Source organism: Chaetodon auriga, chromosome 9 (assembly GCF_051107435.1).
Source record: "Chaetodon auriga isolate fChaAug3 chromosome 9, fChaAug3.hap1, whole genome shotgun sequence".
Lineage (NCBI taxonomy): Eukaryota > Metazoa > Chordata > Actinopteri > Chaetodontiformes > Chaetodontidae > Chaetodon > Chaetodon auriga.
In genome coordinates, this window is record NC_135082.1 from 12,277,176 (window position 1) to 12,295,318 (window position 18,143).

Below are 18,143 nucleotides of genomic sequence, written 5' to 3' on the forward strand. Positions count from 1 at the left end.
AGGAGAAAGCCTGCCATCTACTGGGCGCAGATGAAGCCAAATCTGGCTCTTTATTTCTGGTATTTGGCCAGAGGGTGGAGATGAATCAGAGGACAGTCTCTCACTCCACCACAGTCAGGTCGCCTGAGATCAGAGATGTTTCCCTGCTGCATGCAGCTCTGCTCCTCTCACAGCACATCTCATTTTAATCTTTTTTTTTTTTTTTTTTTTTTTTTTCTCAAGCTGAATATTTGATAGTGGTTTATGGGGTTGCGTGAGCTGACATGGACAAAGAAACCAGCTGGCACCGACCCAAATACCCAGTGGATTATTTCTGAGATACACATCGGGAGCTTTATGATCACAAATGACATAACAATTCAGTTCAATTAAAATACTGTGATGTTTTTTTCTTATCAAAGAAACTCGCTTTAGTGATGCTGAGAAATACCCCTCAAATATTCGGCTTAAAAGGCGCAATTCGACTTTATCAGAAGTTGCGTTATCCACATATTCATGGTCAGTGAATGCCACTTTAAGCTTGCTTTAAAAGGCACATTCCAGGACTGAATGGATACATTTAAGGGATAAACGATAAAGCTCGTATCAGTTTTGCCAGCTGGGATATCAAACCTGTAATGTTCAGAACTGTATCTCAAACACTGCAGTCAAACAGATAGTATCTGACAGTTTGATAAGTCTGGTGAACATAACGTGTCTGTCCACACGCTCATGTTGACCGTCAGCGCAGACAAACCACCTTCACTGACCATGAACACACAGCATCTCATCATCGACCATCTGCATGATTCATGAGCTGTTCCTCATTTGGTTTTATTACTATCAGACTGAAAATGTTGCCACGGGCTTTTAAAACCAACCATGGGCTGCGTTCGCAATAGTTGGGTTGTAGTTGGGACTAGTTGGGATTGCCAGTAACACAGAAGAGTAAAAGTTGTTTTTTTTGTTTTTTATTTTTTTAAGGGGGGGACTTCTATATTTGCACAAGAAGTTGCAAGTCGTTCTGCCCATATGCAAATATGCGTCAATAAAATGCAACTGTGCGTCAACAAAGAAGCTGCGAAATTTCTGCAAGCGTAAGAACCTTGACCTCCTCATTATCCTCCGCCTTGAAGTTCATTGAAAAGCGACATTGTTTCTTTAAGACTTCACTTGCAGCCATCAGCGGGTCTGTCCATTGTTGGGGGAACAGAAAGCGAGTTGAGATTGATATACGGGGGCCGAGGACAAGTTGCGCATATCATCAGCGGACCAGCTGCAGTGCAGGCAGGAGTAACCAACAAGTCCTGAACGCATCCTTCCAGAAATGGGTAAGAAGCTACAGCCACTGGAATCTACCTTTATTAACTTTGAGCAGATAGAATACTTCATACTACCCAATCTGCATTTTATTTGATGTGATTGCACGCTGATATGAATGGGACTGTGAGAGGGCATCAGAAGTTATTAAGTTTTTTTTTTTTTTTTTTTTTGTCAGTTTAGAGGTCGGCTACTCACCGGCTGATGCTCCACTGATATTATGAGATTTATTTCATGCTTGAGATGGCAGGACTACTTTCAGAGGAGCCTTGTCGCATTTGCTTTCGGGCGCAATCTTTCTCAATTTTTAAAGAACCGAACTAGGCATGAGCTTTTAAAAAAAAAAAAAAAAAGACGCAGAACGAGGCCTGTATTTTTATTGGAGTCCCAATTGAGAGACTGTGGGCAGCTTTGGTTCAGCCTGGTGATGTCATTGATTAGTTAATTGGTATAAGGTGTATCTGATGGTGTTTGAAGTTCTGGTTTATGTGCATGCTGCTTCTCTTGTGAATCTTTTGATTATTTGCACATATAGAAAAACTGAAAATATGTGTCCGTTACATTTGCGAGTTTTCTCACAGTTTCTAATTTTAAAATTCCCTCTTTCAGCTTTGTAAAGTTATCTGAATGATGGTGATCACAGTTTGCCTCCCTCACACACACACACACACACACACACACACTCACACACACACACAGCCAGTCCAGCCATGTAGAAGTGTTCAATTAAAGAGCTATCCATTTGCCCCTCCTGCCATCTGTGTTTACTGTAATGGTACCAGCCACAGTCTGTCTGCTTCCATTGTGTGTGTCTGTGTGGATGCACGCATGCAAGCGTGTAATGGCACACATGCACACAGTTGCATTGTTTGTTTATAGATTTGCTTCTCCATCCTCTTCCAGCACAGACAGCTCCTCACTGTCGCTTTCTTGTTCCTGTGTTTCCCCAGAAGGAAGTCTACGAGTGTGTGCATGTGTGTGTGTGTGTCTGTCAAGCATAGAGGTGCCTCTGGTCTTTGTTTGCTTGACATTGGTGGCCCTTGTACCCCCATGATGCTGTGGGACAAAGACTGTTGTCTCTGCAGTCACAAAAGCAGCCTCTCTCTCTCTTTCACTTTGTCTCTCCTCTCTGTCCTCCCCCTTTTCTCACACTCCCTATGCTGGGTGGTGAATGGAGTCAGGGTGCGAGCTGGGGTCAGAGTAGACACATCTCCATGCCCTTGGCCCTTGGCATCCATTCAAACAGCACATGACTATTAAGGAGACTGCATAGCTTTACCAAGAGAACGAAAGTGTTCGCAGCTGCAGCTCGAAATTCGTAGTGATAAAGAAGCATGAGCTAATTATCTGTAAAGGGTTACTTCAAAATCTTAGTGTTATCTACATGTGCAGATAGGTGTGGTATTATGGGCCCGGGGTTTGAGATATGCATGACTTGGATTTCTGCCTGCACCCTAGTTTCAATCGGATTTCATGTGGTGTTCACACCATTAAAAAACTTTTTCCTGTTACTCTGGATAATCCACTGACCTCACCTGTAAACTTTTTTCACGGGAACTACTTTCTACCAAAGAAACACTCACAGCATCTGGGGTCTGAAGTTGACTGTTTGGAGTAATGCTGAATCACTGATAAACTAATTTGTGGATACACAGAAAATCAATTCATGGTATTAGTGAATAAACAGGAGAATTTACTGCTTTCATCTGTTTCATATCATTGTAAATTGAATCTCTGTGTGTCCTGGACCAGAAAAGACATGTGAGGATGCCAACTTGGGCTCTGAGAAGCTGTGGTAGACATTTAATACTATTTCTGGACATTTTTAGGCCAAAAGAATAATAGATTAATGAAAGTAGAACAAACAAAATCCCCTTCATCTTCGCTGCACTGTGGTGGAGGCAAAGATCCCAGAGACGGATATCTCACAACCAGAGCAAGTACAACCAAAAGTGTCTGCATTGTTATCACCAGAATTAACTGATCATTTATATATATATATATAAAATTTGGGTGAAGGGACCTTTTTACAGGTTGCAGCGCATGTGCATATTAACCGAGTGGAAAGAGTGAGACAAGAAAGCACTTATCGTACATTCTGCTGTGCATAATTTGTAGACTGGGACAGAGCCTCTCTTCTGTGCCGTCTGCCATATTGCATCAGTTAATTATGTGCCCTGACTTTCATGGTGTTGCATCTTGACGAACAGGTTGCTATGACTGCTGTATGCGCTGTTTGGGTGGGGTGCCGTACTGCTCCCTGGTCGCCACACTGCTGTGTTTCTCTGGCATTGCCCTCTTCTGCGGTTGTGGGCACCAGGCACTCACAGAGACAGAGAGACTCATCGAGACTTACTTTGCCCGTAACCTTCAGGACTACATCACCCTCGCCTACATGTGAGTGGTAAATTTAAGCACTTCCATCATGAGAGTGACTTCCTTTTAACCTGGCCATGGGGTTTCTCGGGCTGCTACTCAGAGGGTTTAAGTTCTTTGTAACCCTGAATTTGTTCTGTTTTCCTTTTCTTTGTCTCTCTTCTCAGCATTCAGTATTTCCAGTATGTCATCTATGGTTTGGCCTCCTTTTTCTTCCTCTACTGCATCGTGCTGTTGGCTGAGGGCTTCTACACCACAAGTGCTGCCAAGCAAACCTTTGGAGAATTCAGGAGCACCATGTGTGGCCGCTGCCTCAGCTCCTCGGTGAGAGGGCCCAGAGTGGGACAAGTAAAGGGGATTGGAGAGATTGGATGGGATTAATACACATATCACTCCCTGGTGGGTGCTGAGCCGAAAATCTTAAAGCTGCTAAAAACCTTTGGGGACATGCAAAGATAAGCATACAGTGTGTGTTTGAGCGGTTGGGGAAAAAAAAGCTGAGTGGTTGGAAGATGAGGAGGAGAACAGAGAGTGAGATAACAAGTAAAGCTAATCAGAAAAAAAGCAAATGTGGCTACTAAGTGAGTCACTGCTCATAAAAACACTCTCTTAGATTACTTATGTGCACCAGTTTATTATGATGATGCACCCTAATGTTTATTCTGCCCCCTCCTTATGCAGTTTATAGTGATGACATATGTACTAGCTGTGCTGTGGCTGTTGGTGTTCGCCTTCGCGGCCCTGCCTGTCTACTTCTTCTACAACATGGACGCCACCTGCCACACCATTGATGTTCTGACTGAGACTCCAGCAAGTATCAACCAGCTCTGTGTTGATGCAAGGCAATATGGTAACGAGACCTCTATTCATGGAAACCTACGAAACTGGCACACAAATTGTATTCAATTAAGGCAAAAGTCTGCTGATATCCTATATTTTTCTTGCCAACAAATCTCATGAAAAGACTAAAACCAGTGAGGAATTGTTCCTACTAACAACCTGTATAGTAGCTCTATTCATAGGCACAGATGCTAAATGCTAAAGTCAGCATGCTAACGTGCTCACAATGACAATGCTAACATGCTGATGTTTAGCAAGTATAATGTTTACCATGTTCACCCCCTTGCTTTAGTGTGTTAGCATGCTAATATTTGCTAATTAGCATTAAACATGAAGTACAGCTGAGGCAGATGGAAACGCCATTAGATTTGCAGGTATTTGCTCAAAACTTGGAAGAAAATATTGGTCAAATTAATATTTTGACCTGATGATGGCACCAGATTTCACTCCATCCAATAGTTGAGACGTTTCACCAAAACCCAAAAATGTCACCCTCGTGGTGGCAGTCAGGGGATTACCAAAGTGGTGGGCCGACTCACAGACCAACATTACCATCCCTAGAGCCCAAGAGTGTGGCTAGCAAAGCATATTTGTCACACAATGAGCCACACTGTTGCACTGGTTGACATGTTTCTTCATTATCATGAACATGGGCACTGTGTTTTTGAGTCAGTCCCACATACACTGTCCTGGTGATGTATATTCTAAGTAGCTCATGAAATGTGTATCAATCCACCACTGAAAATAGTCCCCAACAAACTATTTACCTGTGACCTGTTTTTTTAACATTGGTCTTTTCATGAGATTTGTGAACAATAATAAAAACATAGGATAAAGCCATTTTTATCCTTTGAATGTATTTGTGCTAAAGAGAGAGAACTGAACAGAGAAATCTGTTGCTTAACAGGGCTTCTGCCATGGAACGCAGTGCCGGGGAAAGCTTGTGGTATAACTCTGTCCACTGTTTGCAAGACCAGAGAGGTAAGAACCAGGAAATAACGGAAGCTCTTCCGTCATGTTACACAATCTGCCTGACATGAAATGAAGACATTATCACCATTAATGCAAATCTCCTCTATCAGTACCGAATGACCTATGACCTCTACGTTGCTGCCTTCGCCGGAGCGGGCATCACTCTCTTGGCTCTGGTGAGTGGCTTCAGCCGGGGCCAATTTGGCTGCGCTTCCACAGCGGGGTACAACAATAGTGTTATGGCTCATGTGACTCAGTGACGCTCAAAGTGTAGGCGGTGAGGCATCTCAGGCCTCCATGACTGATGACTTCTGTACTGTTGCTCTCTGTTCCTCTTTCTCAGCTGACACAAACATCATAATAATGCCGTAATGTCGGGTGGTTTTGCAGCCAGGCAAATGGTGCACCCATTATACTCACATGCTCCATTACAGAAGCTGTTGTGCGGATGGTATCTGCTATGAAATTAACGTCATTAGCAGTTGATCATATTTTTTTTTCTTTTTTGCAGTGTTGCAGTGTGAATTTTGATGTTTTTAGCTTCTGTTCTGACACTTCCTGTCTCTGCTTGTACTTCCATAGCTGACCTATACTGTGTCAACCACCTATAACTTTGCGGTTCTGCGGTATCTGGGGAGAAAGGGCATAGGTGCACGGTGTTAGTCTCACCAGCTTCCTGTCTGCTCTATCACTCCTTCACCACCAACATGGGGATCTAAAGGGACGGCAACAACTCCCTCCGTCCACATCACCTGCACAGAACCACCTGTGGGGGCGGACTCTTAAAAATGTTGTCTTTATATTTTTACTTTTCTTGTTGAGAAGATTGTTATTGTTTTTTCCTTTTATTGTTTTTTATGTGTGTGGGGGGGGGGGTTGTCTGCTGCTTTTACATGCAGTGAGTCCTATTTCAGTATTTTCAATGCCATGTCACCAAAATATTTGTAAATTATTGCTCTTGTTGCTTGCTAAGATTAGAGTTCTAAAATTCATTTCTGCTTCCCATTGCACTCAAATACAAATAACACACCACTAATAAATTAACATATGTAAGAAATAACCACCAGTTTGTGACACATGTGCAGAATGCAGCTGTTGCAGAGAATAGGGATTAGAGGTTACCATGGTTACCATCCTTCACATCTGGTTGCCATAGTGGCAGACAAGCATGCATCTGCAGTCTCACGCTGACCTCAGGACTTTTCTCACGGGCTGGAGAAAAGCCTCAACAATGGAGTCATGCCTGGTTTAAAAGGCAGCCAATAAGGAGCCAGTTGGGGCCACCTGCGCTACGAGTCTCTGCCGAGGGTTATATCACATGTCAGGGGAGGGGGTCATCCGGACAAAGAGAGGGTGGGACCTCTCGAAGGGCTCAGTGTAGCTCTTCTGGGACAGCAGCCACACACACAACACCATCCACACGCTGCTGCATGACCCCCACCTCCCTACGAATAATGCAGACAATGGATTGAGAGTGAGGGGACTGAAGGAATTTTAGATTATTTTGAGTAGTTTCTTTCTGTCAAAGGGACATACCTGTTTAGCTCTGATCTAGAAAGGTCTGAAATTGTTTCATCATTTTGAGATGGCAAAAAGCACTAGGGTGCTAACTTATCGAGTGACCTCATCTTATTCGACCTGAAACACATTGTTGAGGCGTGAGTCTCCTCTGCTGTCAATGCATGACTGAGGTACTTTTATAGAGATAGGGCAGCTTTGTTTTGTCTCTAATTCTTTAGGAATTTTGTTGTAGTTATTGTATAACACATCTTTTTACTTACTGTAGCTGAATTTACTCCTACTTTTACACTTTGGGTATTACTAACAAAACCTTTTGCAACATAATAAGTAGATTATTCTATTTGGTGGAAGCTTTACCCAGCTGTGAGTGGTGGATTTGTCCAGTGGCCACTGGCTGTTTGATGATTATTTTTTTTGTGTTGGTAAAATTTGATAATAAAAACAATATTCTTTGAAGTATTTGTGCAGAGTGCCTCTGGAAACATTTGTTTGTAGCCTGTGAGAGTACAGTGTCTGGTGCAGTGTCACAGTGTTTAACTGGCGCTCCATCCTTGGCCTCCTGCCACATCCAGGGGGCCGAGGTATTTTGTAAGGTGTTTTGTATTATCTCCTCTTGTGTCCACAGGTGCACTGTTCCCTGCACTTGGCTGTGAACCAGGTGTATCTGAGGAAGCTGAGGCACAGAGCGAAAGAGGAGAGGAGAGGGTACGACCTGTATGGGAGGCTGCAGAGAGACAGAGGAGGGACACTGTGCTCTCCGTACCTTGCAAACTCATCTGATGTCTCCTGAAGGCGCCTCTAGCTCTCCATGACGACCATCACAATTGAGCTGGTCATCAAATTTCTGCTGTTTTGTGAAGCATTTGTTAAACAGATTCCCTTCATTATTTTGAAGTTTTCATTAAAATACAGGCTATTGCATGTTTCATCTGAAGTTGTAAGATGGTACTAATGCAGTTCAGTACTTGGGTTTCTTTCCTATGATGTTCTGCATTTGACCAATGTTTATAGAATCGATTCTTTCTGTATATTTCCTTAAGTAAGATTTCAAAACATGTAGTTTGACAGGCAGACATGGTGAAAAAAAGGTGATTTTTCTTCTGCCCAGGTTTAATTTCACAGTATGCGGTGCATGCTCGATATCCTTTTTAATGAAGGGGAAATAAACAGTGTTCACTGTCTCTCGGGTTCCCACACATACTTGATCATTCAAGGACATTCAAGGTTTTGTGTGATGAAATTCAAACAAGGTGCATTTCAGGGTAAAATTTCAAGACCTGTGTTTGACTCGTGATCTTGCTGAGGAATAGAGGAATGCTTCGTTTTAACACCAATATCGGGCCTCTTTTCCCCCCTGGTGGTGAAAATGGCTGCAGAAAGGTGAACAGCTGAAGTATACTGATTAATTTTAGTGACCTATTTCGGTTTTAAAAATAGCTGAACGGCTTTGTTTCCAAACGTGAAAGTCATTTTTAAAGCCACACTTTCATGAATTTTCAAGGCATGAGCACAAAAACCACAGACACGACGGAGTTTCTATTTGGTATGTCGCATGTTTTATTTGTAGCCAAGCACTGGAGAGTACACACCACTTTGCCAGCATGTTGGCACACCCAGTCTTATCCTCGGTAGTGCAAAAAGAGGAATAAGGGAAGTTGTCCATTAGATCGACACATAATCACGATGATCGGTCTGACTTTCACACAGCTCAAATCACACTGATGAGGCTGAGCACAGAGGTGAAACAGACGTTCAGTGTCACTTTGTACATTGTTAGAAAATGAATGCCCTTTGCAATTTACATAAGCCATTAATATGGAGAGCACAAAGAAATTTGTTTTTACATTCATAAATATTACAGCAACATAAAAAAATACTGACATTAGACTGAGCTGCAGTGATATACGACCGCATGATGAGAGCAACGTACTGCAGGGTTACGCCACCAGCTTATAAGTACCCACTGATTCTCAGGGAAGTTAGATTCCAGGTAAACACTGTGGTAGGCTACATTATCTGAACAGGAGAAAAACTGAAATGGTACCATAAGAAGACAAAGTTTTCTGTTCAATACAGACAATATGAATACTGACACATAGTTAACAGCCCTCATTTTTCGCTTTGAATTAAAGCAGGCGACCAGCTTTTGTTAAAATGCCCCACTCAGTTCACAGTTAATGAAGTTTCTCTCCTTAACTGTGAGTACCAGCACTCAACACACCTTATATAAACTTTAACAGTAATCATATAATAATCATATAATCACATTAAAACCAAAGATCCATGTAACAAGTAAATATAACTGCACCTGACTGGATTCGGTTCGCTTTGACAGGCCACCATTAGTCTGCGCTGCACACTGAAATATGATGCAATTTCTGACTTGAAAGGCAAACACTGTGATCTCAGGCTGAGAGAATACATGAGACCCTCAACGTAACAGAAAAAGCTATGAGAACATGGACTATAACAGAGACTTTGTGCATTCAGGAGATGAAAACGTTTGATCTTATTTATGCAACAGGTATGGTCGTTTGAGTAATCGCAATATAAAACAATATTCTAGCAGCAGTCACAATACTGATGAGAAGGAATTCTGACCATGTTAAACTCAGTTTGAAGCATTGAATGTCAGGCATATTATTTACCGGAACCGTGCAGGCAAACATCAATGTCCTCTGGCCCGCAGCAAAAACCAAAGGGGCATATTCAGATGTGAGGAAGTCTGTGTATAAAAACACTGAAATAAAAGTACCATTCCGATGAAAACAAGTAAACATCATTAAGTTGTCAGAATACTCAGTTGTATGTTTCACTCAATACTGTATGAATGAGGTGAAGCACAATGCACACATTACTGGTCTTAATGGCCTTATCCTTCTGCTCAGGCTATTTCATATTCAGCTGAGACCTAGAATGACCAGACTGACAGCACAAGGCTTACATAATACATCAGTGAAGCACAGGAGACCAGAATGGGAAAAGCTAAAGGAATGTCAAGGCGTGCCACCCAACAAGACAGACAAGGGACTACAAACATGCCATAACTATGAAAATTATTGTTAATTCTAAGAACTGTAACCTCCGCGAATACATCAGGAACACAGACTTTAATCAGCCCTTGATCAAACACGGCAACCTAATGTAAATACCACACACTGTCCGTGAAAAAAATCAACATGTCAGCGGGTGAAAATGTGCTTCACATAAAAATAAATAGCAGTTGATCAGTTGAACAGTAGCAAAAGCAGCATTATTTCTGAACTTTGAAGGAACACTGAACCGTTCTTAGTAAACAAGCCCACGTAGATAAATCACAGGGGGAAAGCTGATCTGAAAATGCCTCACTCGTACACCTCACACCTCCGGCTACACAGTAGTGCTGTGTTATACTGTAGATACAATAGTGAAATGAATAAAAGCACCACAATGGCTCATACCCTATGCTTACAGTCAGAGCTGCAAAATTAAAGCTCAGAATTCCCTTTCCACTGAAGACGAACAAGGCCATCTTCCTTTAGAGAACAGCAATCATTTCACTTCCCCGTACCTCAGATTTTATTGGTCATTATACCGATGTTGGATGTTCCCAAGCACGCTATCTACCTGGATTGTGAACACTGCGACCCCCACCGTCTGTGTCCAGAAGATACATTAGCTCCCCACTTATACTGAAAGATCTGATAACAAGAGAAATGTGGTGTTGTATTCTCAGTCTCTCTCAAACCCGGAAAATCAGCTCAGGGACAGACAGTGGAGCGCTGACAACACCAACTGTATGATGCTGTGCCAAAGGTAGAGTGTGCTCTTCAAGAGAGGATTCTCTCATCCATTGTACTGACTAAAATTTTAATTATTTCAATTAAAATAAGTGCTCTGAAAGCACTAGTTGATACAACTCCTGCACAGGCAGAAAAGCTGAAGCTGGGTAGCGATGTTTTTGTGCAACACTACTGAAAGCAGACAGAGTACAAAGAATGAGTGTGCCTGTGACAGTGTGCCTGTACGTTGAGCAATAGTTCAACCATTTATATACCAGCTGAATCCTTGACACAGCCCTCCTCAGAGCAGCTGTATCTTATCCACATTATCTTTCGGGGATACTGTACTCAGTACCTTGTACCTACAGTATGTGTACCATTAACAATAAATCAGTGGCTCTCAAAACTGCCACAGGCAAGTTTCAGCCAGCAAGATTAAGACAAGGTGGAGTCGCACCTGACCAATCAGCAGCAAGACCCGCGAGAGGTTTTGCGGTTGCCATGGAGATCGATAGTACTACTTAGTAGTGCATGGTCAATCTGGTCCTCAGAAGCCAGAACCTCCCTGACAGCTGCCTCGAATGCAGCTGTGACATTTGTATCATCCTTTGCACTGGTCTCAAAGTAAGGGCAGCAGCCGTTCTCTTCACACCAGGCCCGCGCTTCGTCCTCCCCCACCTCCCTCTGCTCCATGTCTACCTTATTGCCTAGCACCACAAAAGGGAACCGCTCTGGGTCTTTGATGTCCGAGTAGTACATGAACTCCTTCTTCCAGCAGCCGAGGTTCTGGAAGCTCTGCAGGTCGTTCACAGCAAACGTGAGCAGGCAGCAGTCGGCGCCTCGGTAGAAGGGCGTGCGCAGGGACTTGAAGCGCTCCTGGCCTGCTGTGTCCCAGATCTGAAGTGTAACCAGGCGCCCATCCACCTCCAGGTCCCGGTTGAGGAACTCCACGCCGATGGTGTGAAAGGACTGGGAGTCAAAGCGGTCTGTGACATATCGGTTCATTAGGGAGGACTTGCCCACTCCACCGTCCCCCAGCAGGATCACCTTCAGCAGCAGGCTCTTCCCGCTCATTGTGTTTCCTCCAACCCAGCAAGGCCTCCTCACCGGGTCACAGGCCTCCACACCAGGTGGCAGGCCAGGGTCAATCTAACCTAGAAAGAGGAAGAAACACATGAATAGATACTACACAATGGGAAACGCCAATGAACATTGGGCAATAGGAAATGACATAGACTGACTTCTCCGAAAGCATTCACCCAAACCAGTCTGTGGCCTTGACTCTGCTGGTAATTCAGTGTAGATAACAAGGGGAAAAGACCACTGCTCTGTCAACACTTGTAAATTAACCTTTCTGACTACAGATGAAAGCCATATGAGAGATGTGTAATGGTTGACTAGCTTCAGGGACACAATGATAGGGGTGAAGGACCGAGATGTCTACCAAAGGTCTCTGGCTGAAACTCTGGGCTGGATTACTACAGCCTCGTAATAACATGACACAGTAATACAAGCTTATAATAATGTACACGTGCACTGTGCATTCCAGTCATAGCGTAGGACATGAACGTTATCCTAAAAATTTAAGACAACATCAGTTTTATTGCGTATATATGTGGTGAAGTGTAAGTTAGGAGTCCTTCGCCACAACAACAGGGGCGAGTCATTATCATGAGCTGACTCTGGAAACAACCACTGCACTTGCGCAGACCACAAACATGCACCAGCTTGTTGTCAACTGTGGCCGGCCCCTAAAACTGCTGCATCCCTGTGAAACTGTTGATGAAGTGTTTCGGAGCAGAAGTAAACTAGGAACCGAAACAGGTAACAGACTCGAACTTGAACGCAACAGACAATTTGACTGCTACACTGTGTAGCCTCTTAGCAAGTCTGGCAGGCAATTAGCAAGCTAGCCGGCTAGACTGAGGGCTTGTTGACATTCCAGCCTGACCAGGCTAGCCGTTAGCCTCAGTGCATATGCGACTCAAAACTATCTCTAAAAGCACTGAAAGCAACAAAACAACACATGCTGCAGTGAGGTGGTGTATCTATAATTGGATGCATCTAATATATATAAAACAAACACGTCTTGCCACTCACCCTGATCCTGTTATCTTACGTTGCGTGGTCTGCCTGCTCCCCTACATCTGACTGAGATTGAGTGTCGTGACGTGCGCGTCCTCATCGAGGGGCTGCACGTGCACACCGCCCAGCGGAGTAGAGGTCCTAAAGCCCGTCCTTTTTCCGACTGACCATAAATGACGACTCACCGTGATGTGCGCTTACTGTGTGAATGCCCTTACGTACATTTTGAGGTGCAACTGTGCTACTTTACACTCCATTACATTTATGCGACAGCTGTAGTTATTGGTCACTTTGCACATTAAGATTATGCATGCATTATATAAGTTGAATTAATCAAATACGATGCATTATTAGAGCTTTATATACCCAACACTATATAAAGCAGATAAATGCTACCTAAACTTTGATGTAACCAAATTAACGATCCAATAATATAATACATAATACTGGGTTATTATAACACTCACAGGGACTCATAAGAAGTGCTTTTAGTGTTGGTACTTAAAGAACATTTTGCTCTTAAAACTTTTGTGCTGATTCAATTACTTAGCAAGTAAGATATCCAGTGTTTAAAGCAGGGGCCAATAGCTGTCAGCTTTGTCCTTTAGAGCAAGATAAATGTGACAGTAATAAAAGTACAATTACCAGTCACAGACATTCAATTAAAATAGTCAAGAATAACAAAAAAAACCAAAAAACCCTCTTATTAGTCATTAATCAACATGTAATAAGAAAATAACAAATCATCATTGCAAAAATATTTTCTGACATAACGTAGTAGAGGAATTTTCCTTCATTTGATAAAGAACATTATCTGCATTATTTAGTTAAAATCAATTAGGTTAAGCAAATTGAGGAATGACATGGATATCTTCTATTATTACTTTATTGGAGTCTTCTTACATTTTTATCTGATTAAGATAAGATTAAGATAAGACTGATTTTGTTTTTTTTGCTTTACGGTTTTTTTATGATGTGGCAGATAGATAAGTAAGAAAAAAAATGTTCTGTTCTAAAATATATATACACATGTGCATGAAGTCCACTGTACTAAATAAAGAATAAGAATAAAAAAAATAAATTAAAATTAAGTAGAATTAAAAGAAAGCTTTAAATTCTTTACTCTTTTGTTTTGTATACACACTCTATGTACGTTATACAGCGTCCTAGTTAAATGTTTGTTTGGGTTTTTTTTGTTTTTTTTGTTTTTTTTCAATATTTTGCGACAAAATAAATTTACAGTTGAATTTGTCCAAACTGAACACTGAACAAACAATAAACGCTGACATTTAATAGCAGTTTACACTCCGGAGCTGTAGGTGGCGGTGAGTCGCGTGGCTTAGTTTGTGACCCGAAGAAGAAGTAGAAGAACAAAAGCGGAAACGTAGAAGAAGACGTCAGCTGTTTTTATTCCCTCTGTACCGTTGGCTGTTATCAGACCGCATCTAAAGCAGCTTGTATGGAGAGCAGCTGTGTAGTTTTGGCTTGAAGTATCAAGAAAAGCGCCCCTTCATGTGTTCGCTGCAGTGACAAAGGTAAAAAACGGTGTAAATGTGTGAATATTGCCGCATACTGTGAAACGTCACGTATGATTGAAATGTTAGAGTCTTTTGCTAATGTGTGTTCAGCGAAGTTAGTTGTAAGGAGAAATAAATGCATCCACAACATTTCTATTGCGTTATGAGCTTTAAAACAAGGCGCGAGCTTATTTGCTAGCCCGAGGAATCACGCCTGACTGACATTAAGTAAGAAAGTTTCTGAAATGTGTTGCCTGTTCTTTTCAACCTTGCAGATGGCAGGTAGGGCCAGACTGGTGCCCTGTGCGTGTCTGGGGCTGCTTGGTGTCCTGTGCTGGGTCTGGGTCTCCTTTGCCTCCTTTCCGGACGATCAGCTTCCCCTGGAGGCCTTGGATGCAGTGGACCGAGGAGCCTTTCAACCCCAGAGTGCTCTGTCAGAGATGGAGTTTGCCTCCGTCAGCTCATACAGAGGACCTGGCAACAACGACCGCCGCAGAAATAAAGAGCTGCCCATTCTCCTCTGGTGGAGTGGAGGACTGTTTCCACATTTTCCCGGTGACACTGAACGCATCGACTGCGCCACATCCTCCTGCCTGGTCACAAGCAACCGCAAGGTGCCAGAGATATTTAACCTTGGCGTATGCAGAGGGAAGGTGCATGCTCACATTAATAATAATTATCATCTGAAGTTGCTCTGCCAGTAATCTTGAGTTTGATCTTGATCCAGGTCCAGCTGTACAAACGGACAGCATCCATCATCTTTTATGGAACAGACTTCAGGGCATATGAGGCGCCGCTCCCTCGTCTCCACCACCAGACCTGGGCACTGTTCCATGAAGAGTCACCCATGAATAACTACGTCCTCTCTCATGGACCAGGAATCCGGCTGTTCAACTACACTGCCACATTTCGCAGGGAATCAGACTATCCTCTGACCCTGCAGTGGCTGCCCTCTCTGGACTACTTGCTGATGCCTGTGGCCGTGTCCCTGGAGGAAAAGAACCGGCTGAGGAGGGAGGGCCTGGCTCCTGTGCTCTACATGCAGTCCCACTGCGATGTACCGTCAGACAGAAACAGATATGTCCAGGAGCTCATGAAGTACATTCAGGTACGCTACAGAGATGCATGCTGCATGGGCTCGGGAACACTGCGTAAAACTGTTGTCCGTTTGTTTGCAAATGATTGAATTCTGTGTTTATGTTTTGTACAGTAGTTGCTCAGGCCACATGCTGTAGCATCGCTCCACATAACATAAACAGGAGCAAGTTTTTCAGATGTTGGTAGGCTCATCATAAACAGGCCTAATGCCTTTTATAAAAAGGAATAGTACTTAAGTGTGATTTATTGGTGCATGTTTTATTTCGATACCCTCCATTTGTTGTCAAATAGGACTTTTTTAAACTGTCTTGTTTTGTCTCCGCCCCTCCTCTGCACAAGTGTCAGAACATGTTTCTGCTTGAATACTATTTTAAGTAGTCTCCTCCATTTTGAACCCGACCCTAGCCTTTCTTTACACTAAATATCAGTTGGCTCATTTTCACACAGGTTAGGTCTGTTTCTCACATGTGCACGTGCCATTACACCTCTGAAAATGCTTTGTAAATATAGCCCTCAGTGTGATATCTGTGAATTCCCATTGGGGAATGAAATGTTAGAGTTTAATTAGAAATGTCTAATGAGGGTTTTATGAAAAATGTAGACCATTAGAAGAGTGCCAGCGTCAGATTAATAATCTCCTCCCAAATGTTTCCTCAGTGTGCCCCCATCTTTCTCCTTTCTCACGCATCATTTTTCCCTCTGTAGGTGGACTCTTACGGGAAATGCTTGAATAACAAACCTCTTCCTGAACATCTGGAGGATACGGCCACGGCGACCGGCGAAGATCACAACTTTATGAATTTTGTTGCACGCTACAAGTTTCACCTGGCACTGGAGAACGGCCTGTGTCCCGATTACATGACGGAGAAGCTGTGGCGGCCTCTCCACCAGGGCTGTGTGCCTGTCTACCGAGGCTCCTCTGTGGTGGCGGACTGGATGCCCAACGACCACTCTGTGATCGTCATAGATAACTTCCCCTCACCAAAAGCTCTCGGTGAATTCCTCAAACGTCTCGATGAGAACGACGATGAATATGCGAAATATTTAGAGTTCAAGAACCCCGAACGCATTACTAACACTCGCTTGCTGGAAGCTCTGGAGACCCGCGAGTGGGGGGTTAATGACATGAGTAAGCCCAACTACCTGAATGGATTTGAATGTTACGTGTGTGACCAGGAGAATGCACGGCTGGCAGCAGCACGAGCACACAGGAGAGCCCCGGAGAAGAACCAGCCTCCACAGCCAAAAATGGCCAACAACTCTCACATGGGGTGCCCCCTGCCCAGCCCGGGGTACGGAGACATTAAAGACCTGCCTGCAGACGATGGGTGAGTTTGTCTTAAATTATTCACTGTGCCAGGTGTGAAATCCTTCCACTTTCTGTACTTTAATGTGAATAACAATGTCCCGGGGGGGGGAGAAATCAGTCTATTTTAATGGCCTAATTAAAACATCCTCTGTGATGAGCCTAATCTGTTTGTGTATCTGTCCGCAGATGGTTGCAAATATGGCCTCAGGATTACTGGCAGAGCCTGGACCAAGCAGAGGGGCTGGAGTCTCTGATAAGACATAACGAGTCAGACCCTTCACTGCTGTGGAAGTACATCCAAAACATTGCTGTGAGCAGAGCCAGGGGAAAACACTGACACAGGCCTTGAAACAAACAGAGGATGGAGCATGTCCAGGATTACAGGGGTGTCCCATATTATGCATCCCCTCCGTTTAAATGAGGGAAAGAAGCAGAAATTACTCATATTTTTGCACCTGAGCCAAAACCTCTTACCCTGATGAGCAGTTTAGTTATACTGTAACAGATTTTGATATTGCATTCAGCTGACATGACACTTTTGTCCTATCCCAAGTTCAGTAATGGGAAAATAATGTTTTAGAGTGCTATATGCTAATATTTTCAAGTCTTTTATTACTATAACTGAGGCACCGTCATTGCCCTTACTCCGCCTTGCATTGTTAACATTAACTGCATGCGGCGCAATTGTTCCACAGAGGCACATTCTCATGGGAGGCAGATTTCCATTGGACTGGGGCAGAGCCAAAGACTTGTCCTCTGTACCGAGGGAGCTCTGCCTAACTGTGTGTGAAGACCATCAAGGCAGTAGCCAATGAACTGCATTAGCTTCTTTACAGTTACTCAGCGGGTAGCTGATGGTTATTATGTACACAGGTGTTTTAAGTGACTATGCAAGGAAAATATTATGTGAGCAAGGAGTGGAGAACGGTAAACGTAGAGTGAAGCGCAGCTCCCTTGTGGGAAGGCACCGCTGCATTTGCAACATAGCACTCAGGAATAGTTTAACTGATGAATCTGTGTGGCAGATACTTAATATTACCCTCTCCTATTACATGATGCTACGTTCATGTTCATGTGCAATATTTTTTTTAATCCTGCTTTTCTTAAACATGTAACTGAGACTCCATGACAGTTTTGTGTGTTTACTAGTACACTACCTTTGTATGACACATTAATACCCAGATTATATAAATCATTTTATTTTCCTAACAAAGCATCATACATGCAAACACACTATTTTGTATCAAGAAAAGCAAAAGAACATTTTCTAATAAAGTCATTTTCTTGCATAACTGATGTTGCTAAACTCTAATATTGTAGCCCACTATTGTACCCCAGCATTACTCTGTTCAGCTGCAGTATAGA

At 43.1% G+C, this 18,143-nt stretch overlaps 3 protein-coding genes across 5 annotated transcripts; 2 read left to right on the forward strand and 1 right to left on the reverse strand.

Moving 5' to 3' along the window:
• The first annotated feature begins 1,224 nt into the window (after window positions 1-1,224).
• plp1a (proteolipid protein 1a) lies at window positions 1,225-7,464 on the forward strand. Its single transcript, XM_076739806.1, has 7 exons — window positions 1,225-1,310; window positions 3,510-3,696; window positions 3,843-3,999; window positions 4,357-4,525; window positions 5,423-5,496; window positions 5,598-5,663; window positions 6,070-7,464. Exons 1-7 carry the CDS (start codon window positions 1,307-1,309, stop codon window positions 6,148-6,150), a joined length of 738 nt encoding a protein of 245 aa, XP_076595921.1. The 5' UTR covers window positions 1,225-1,306; the 3' UTR covers window positions 6,151-7,464.
• Window positions 7,465-8,541: 1,077 nt separating this feature from the next.
• On the reverse strand, window positions 8,542-12,937 carry rab9b (RAB9B, member RAS oncogene family). 2 transcript variants are annotated; one of them, XM_076738967.1, is made up of 2 exons: window positions 12,870-12,937; window positions 8,542-11,923 (listed from the first exon to the last, which is right to left on the reverse strand). In XM_076738967.1, exon 2 carries the CDS (start codon window positions 11,841-11,843, stop codon window positions 11,235-11,237), a length of 609 nt encoding a protein of 202 aa, XP_076595082.1. In that variant the 5' UTR covers window positions 11,844-11,923; window positions 12,870-12,937; the 3' UTR covers window positions 8,542-11,234. The 2 variants fall into 2 exon arrangements, with proteins under 2 accessions (XP_076595082.1, XP_076595083.1); XM_076738968.1 differs by having other exon boundaries at window positions 8,542-11,918; window positions 12,870-12,925.
• On the forward strand, window positions 12,484-18,070 carry pofut4 (protein O-fucosyltransferase 4). Of its 2 annotated transcripts, none has more exons than XM_076738966.1 (5): window positions 12,484-12,593; window positions 14,647-14,985; window positions 15,099-15,479; window positions 16,175-16,797; window positions 16,965-18,070. In XM_076738966.1, exons 2-5 carry the CDS (start codon window positions 14,647-14,649, stop codon window positions 17,113-17,115), a joined length of 1,494 nt encoding a protein of 497 aa, XP_076595081.1. In that variant the 5' UTR covers window positions 12,484-12,593; the 3' UTR covers window positions 17,116-18,070. The 2 variants fall into 2 exon arrangements, with proteins under 2 accessions (XP_076595081.1, XP_076595080.1); XM_076738965.1 differs by lacking the exon at window positions 12,484-12,593 and adding an exon at window positions 14,254-14,389.
• The last annotated feature ends 73 nt before the right edge of the window (window positions 18,071-18,143 follow it).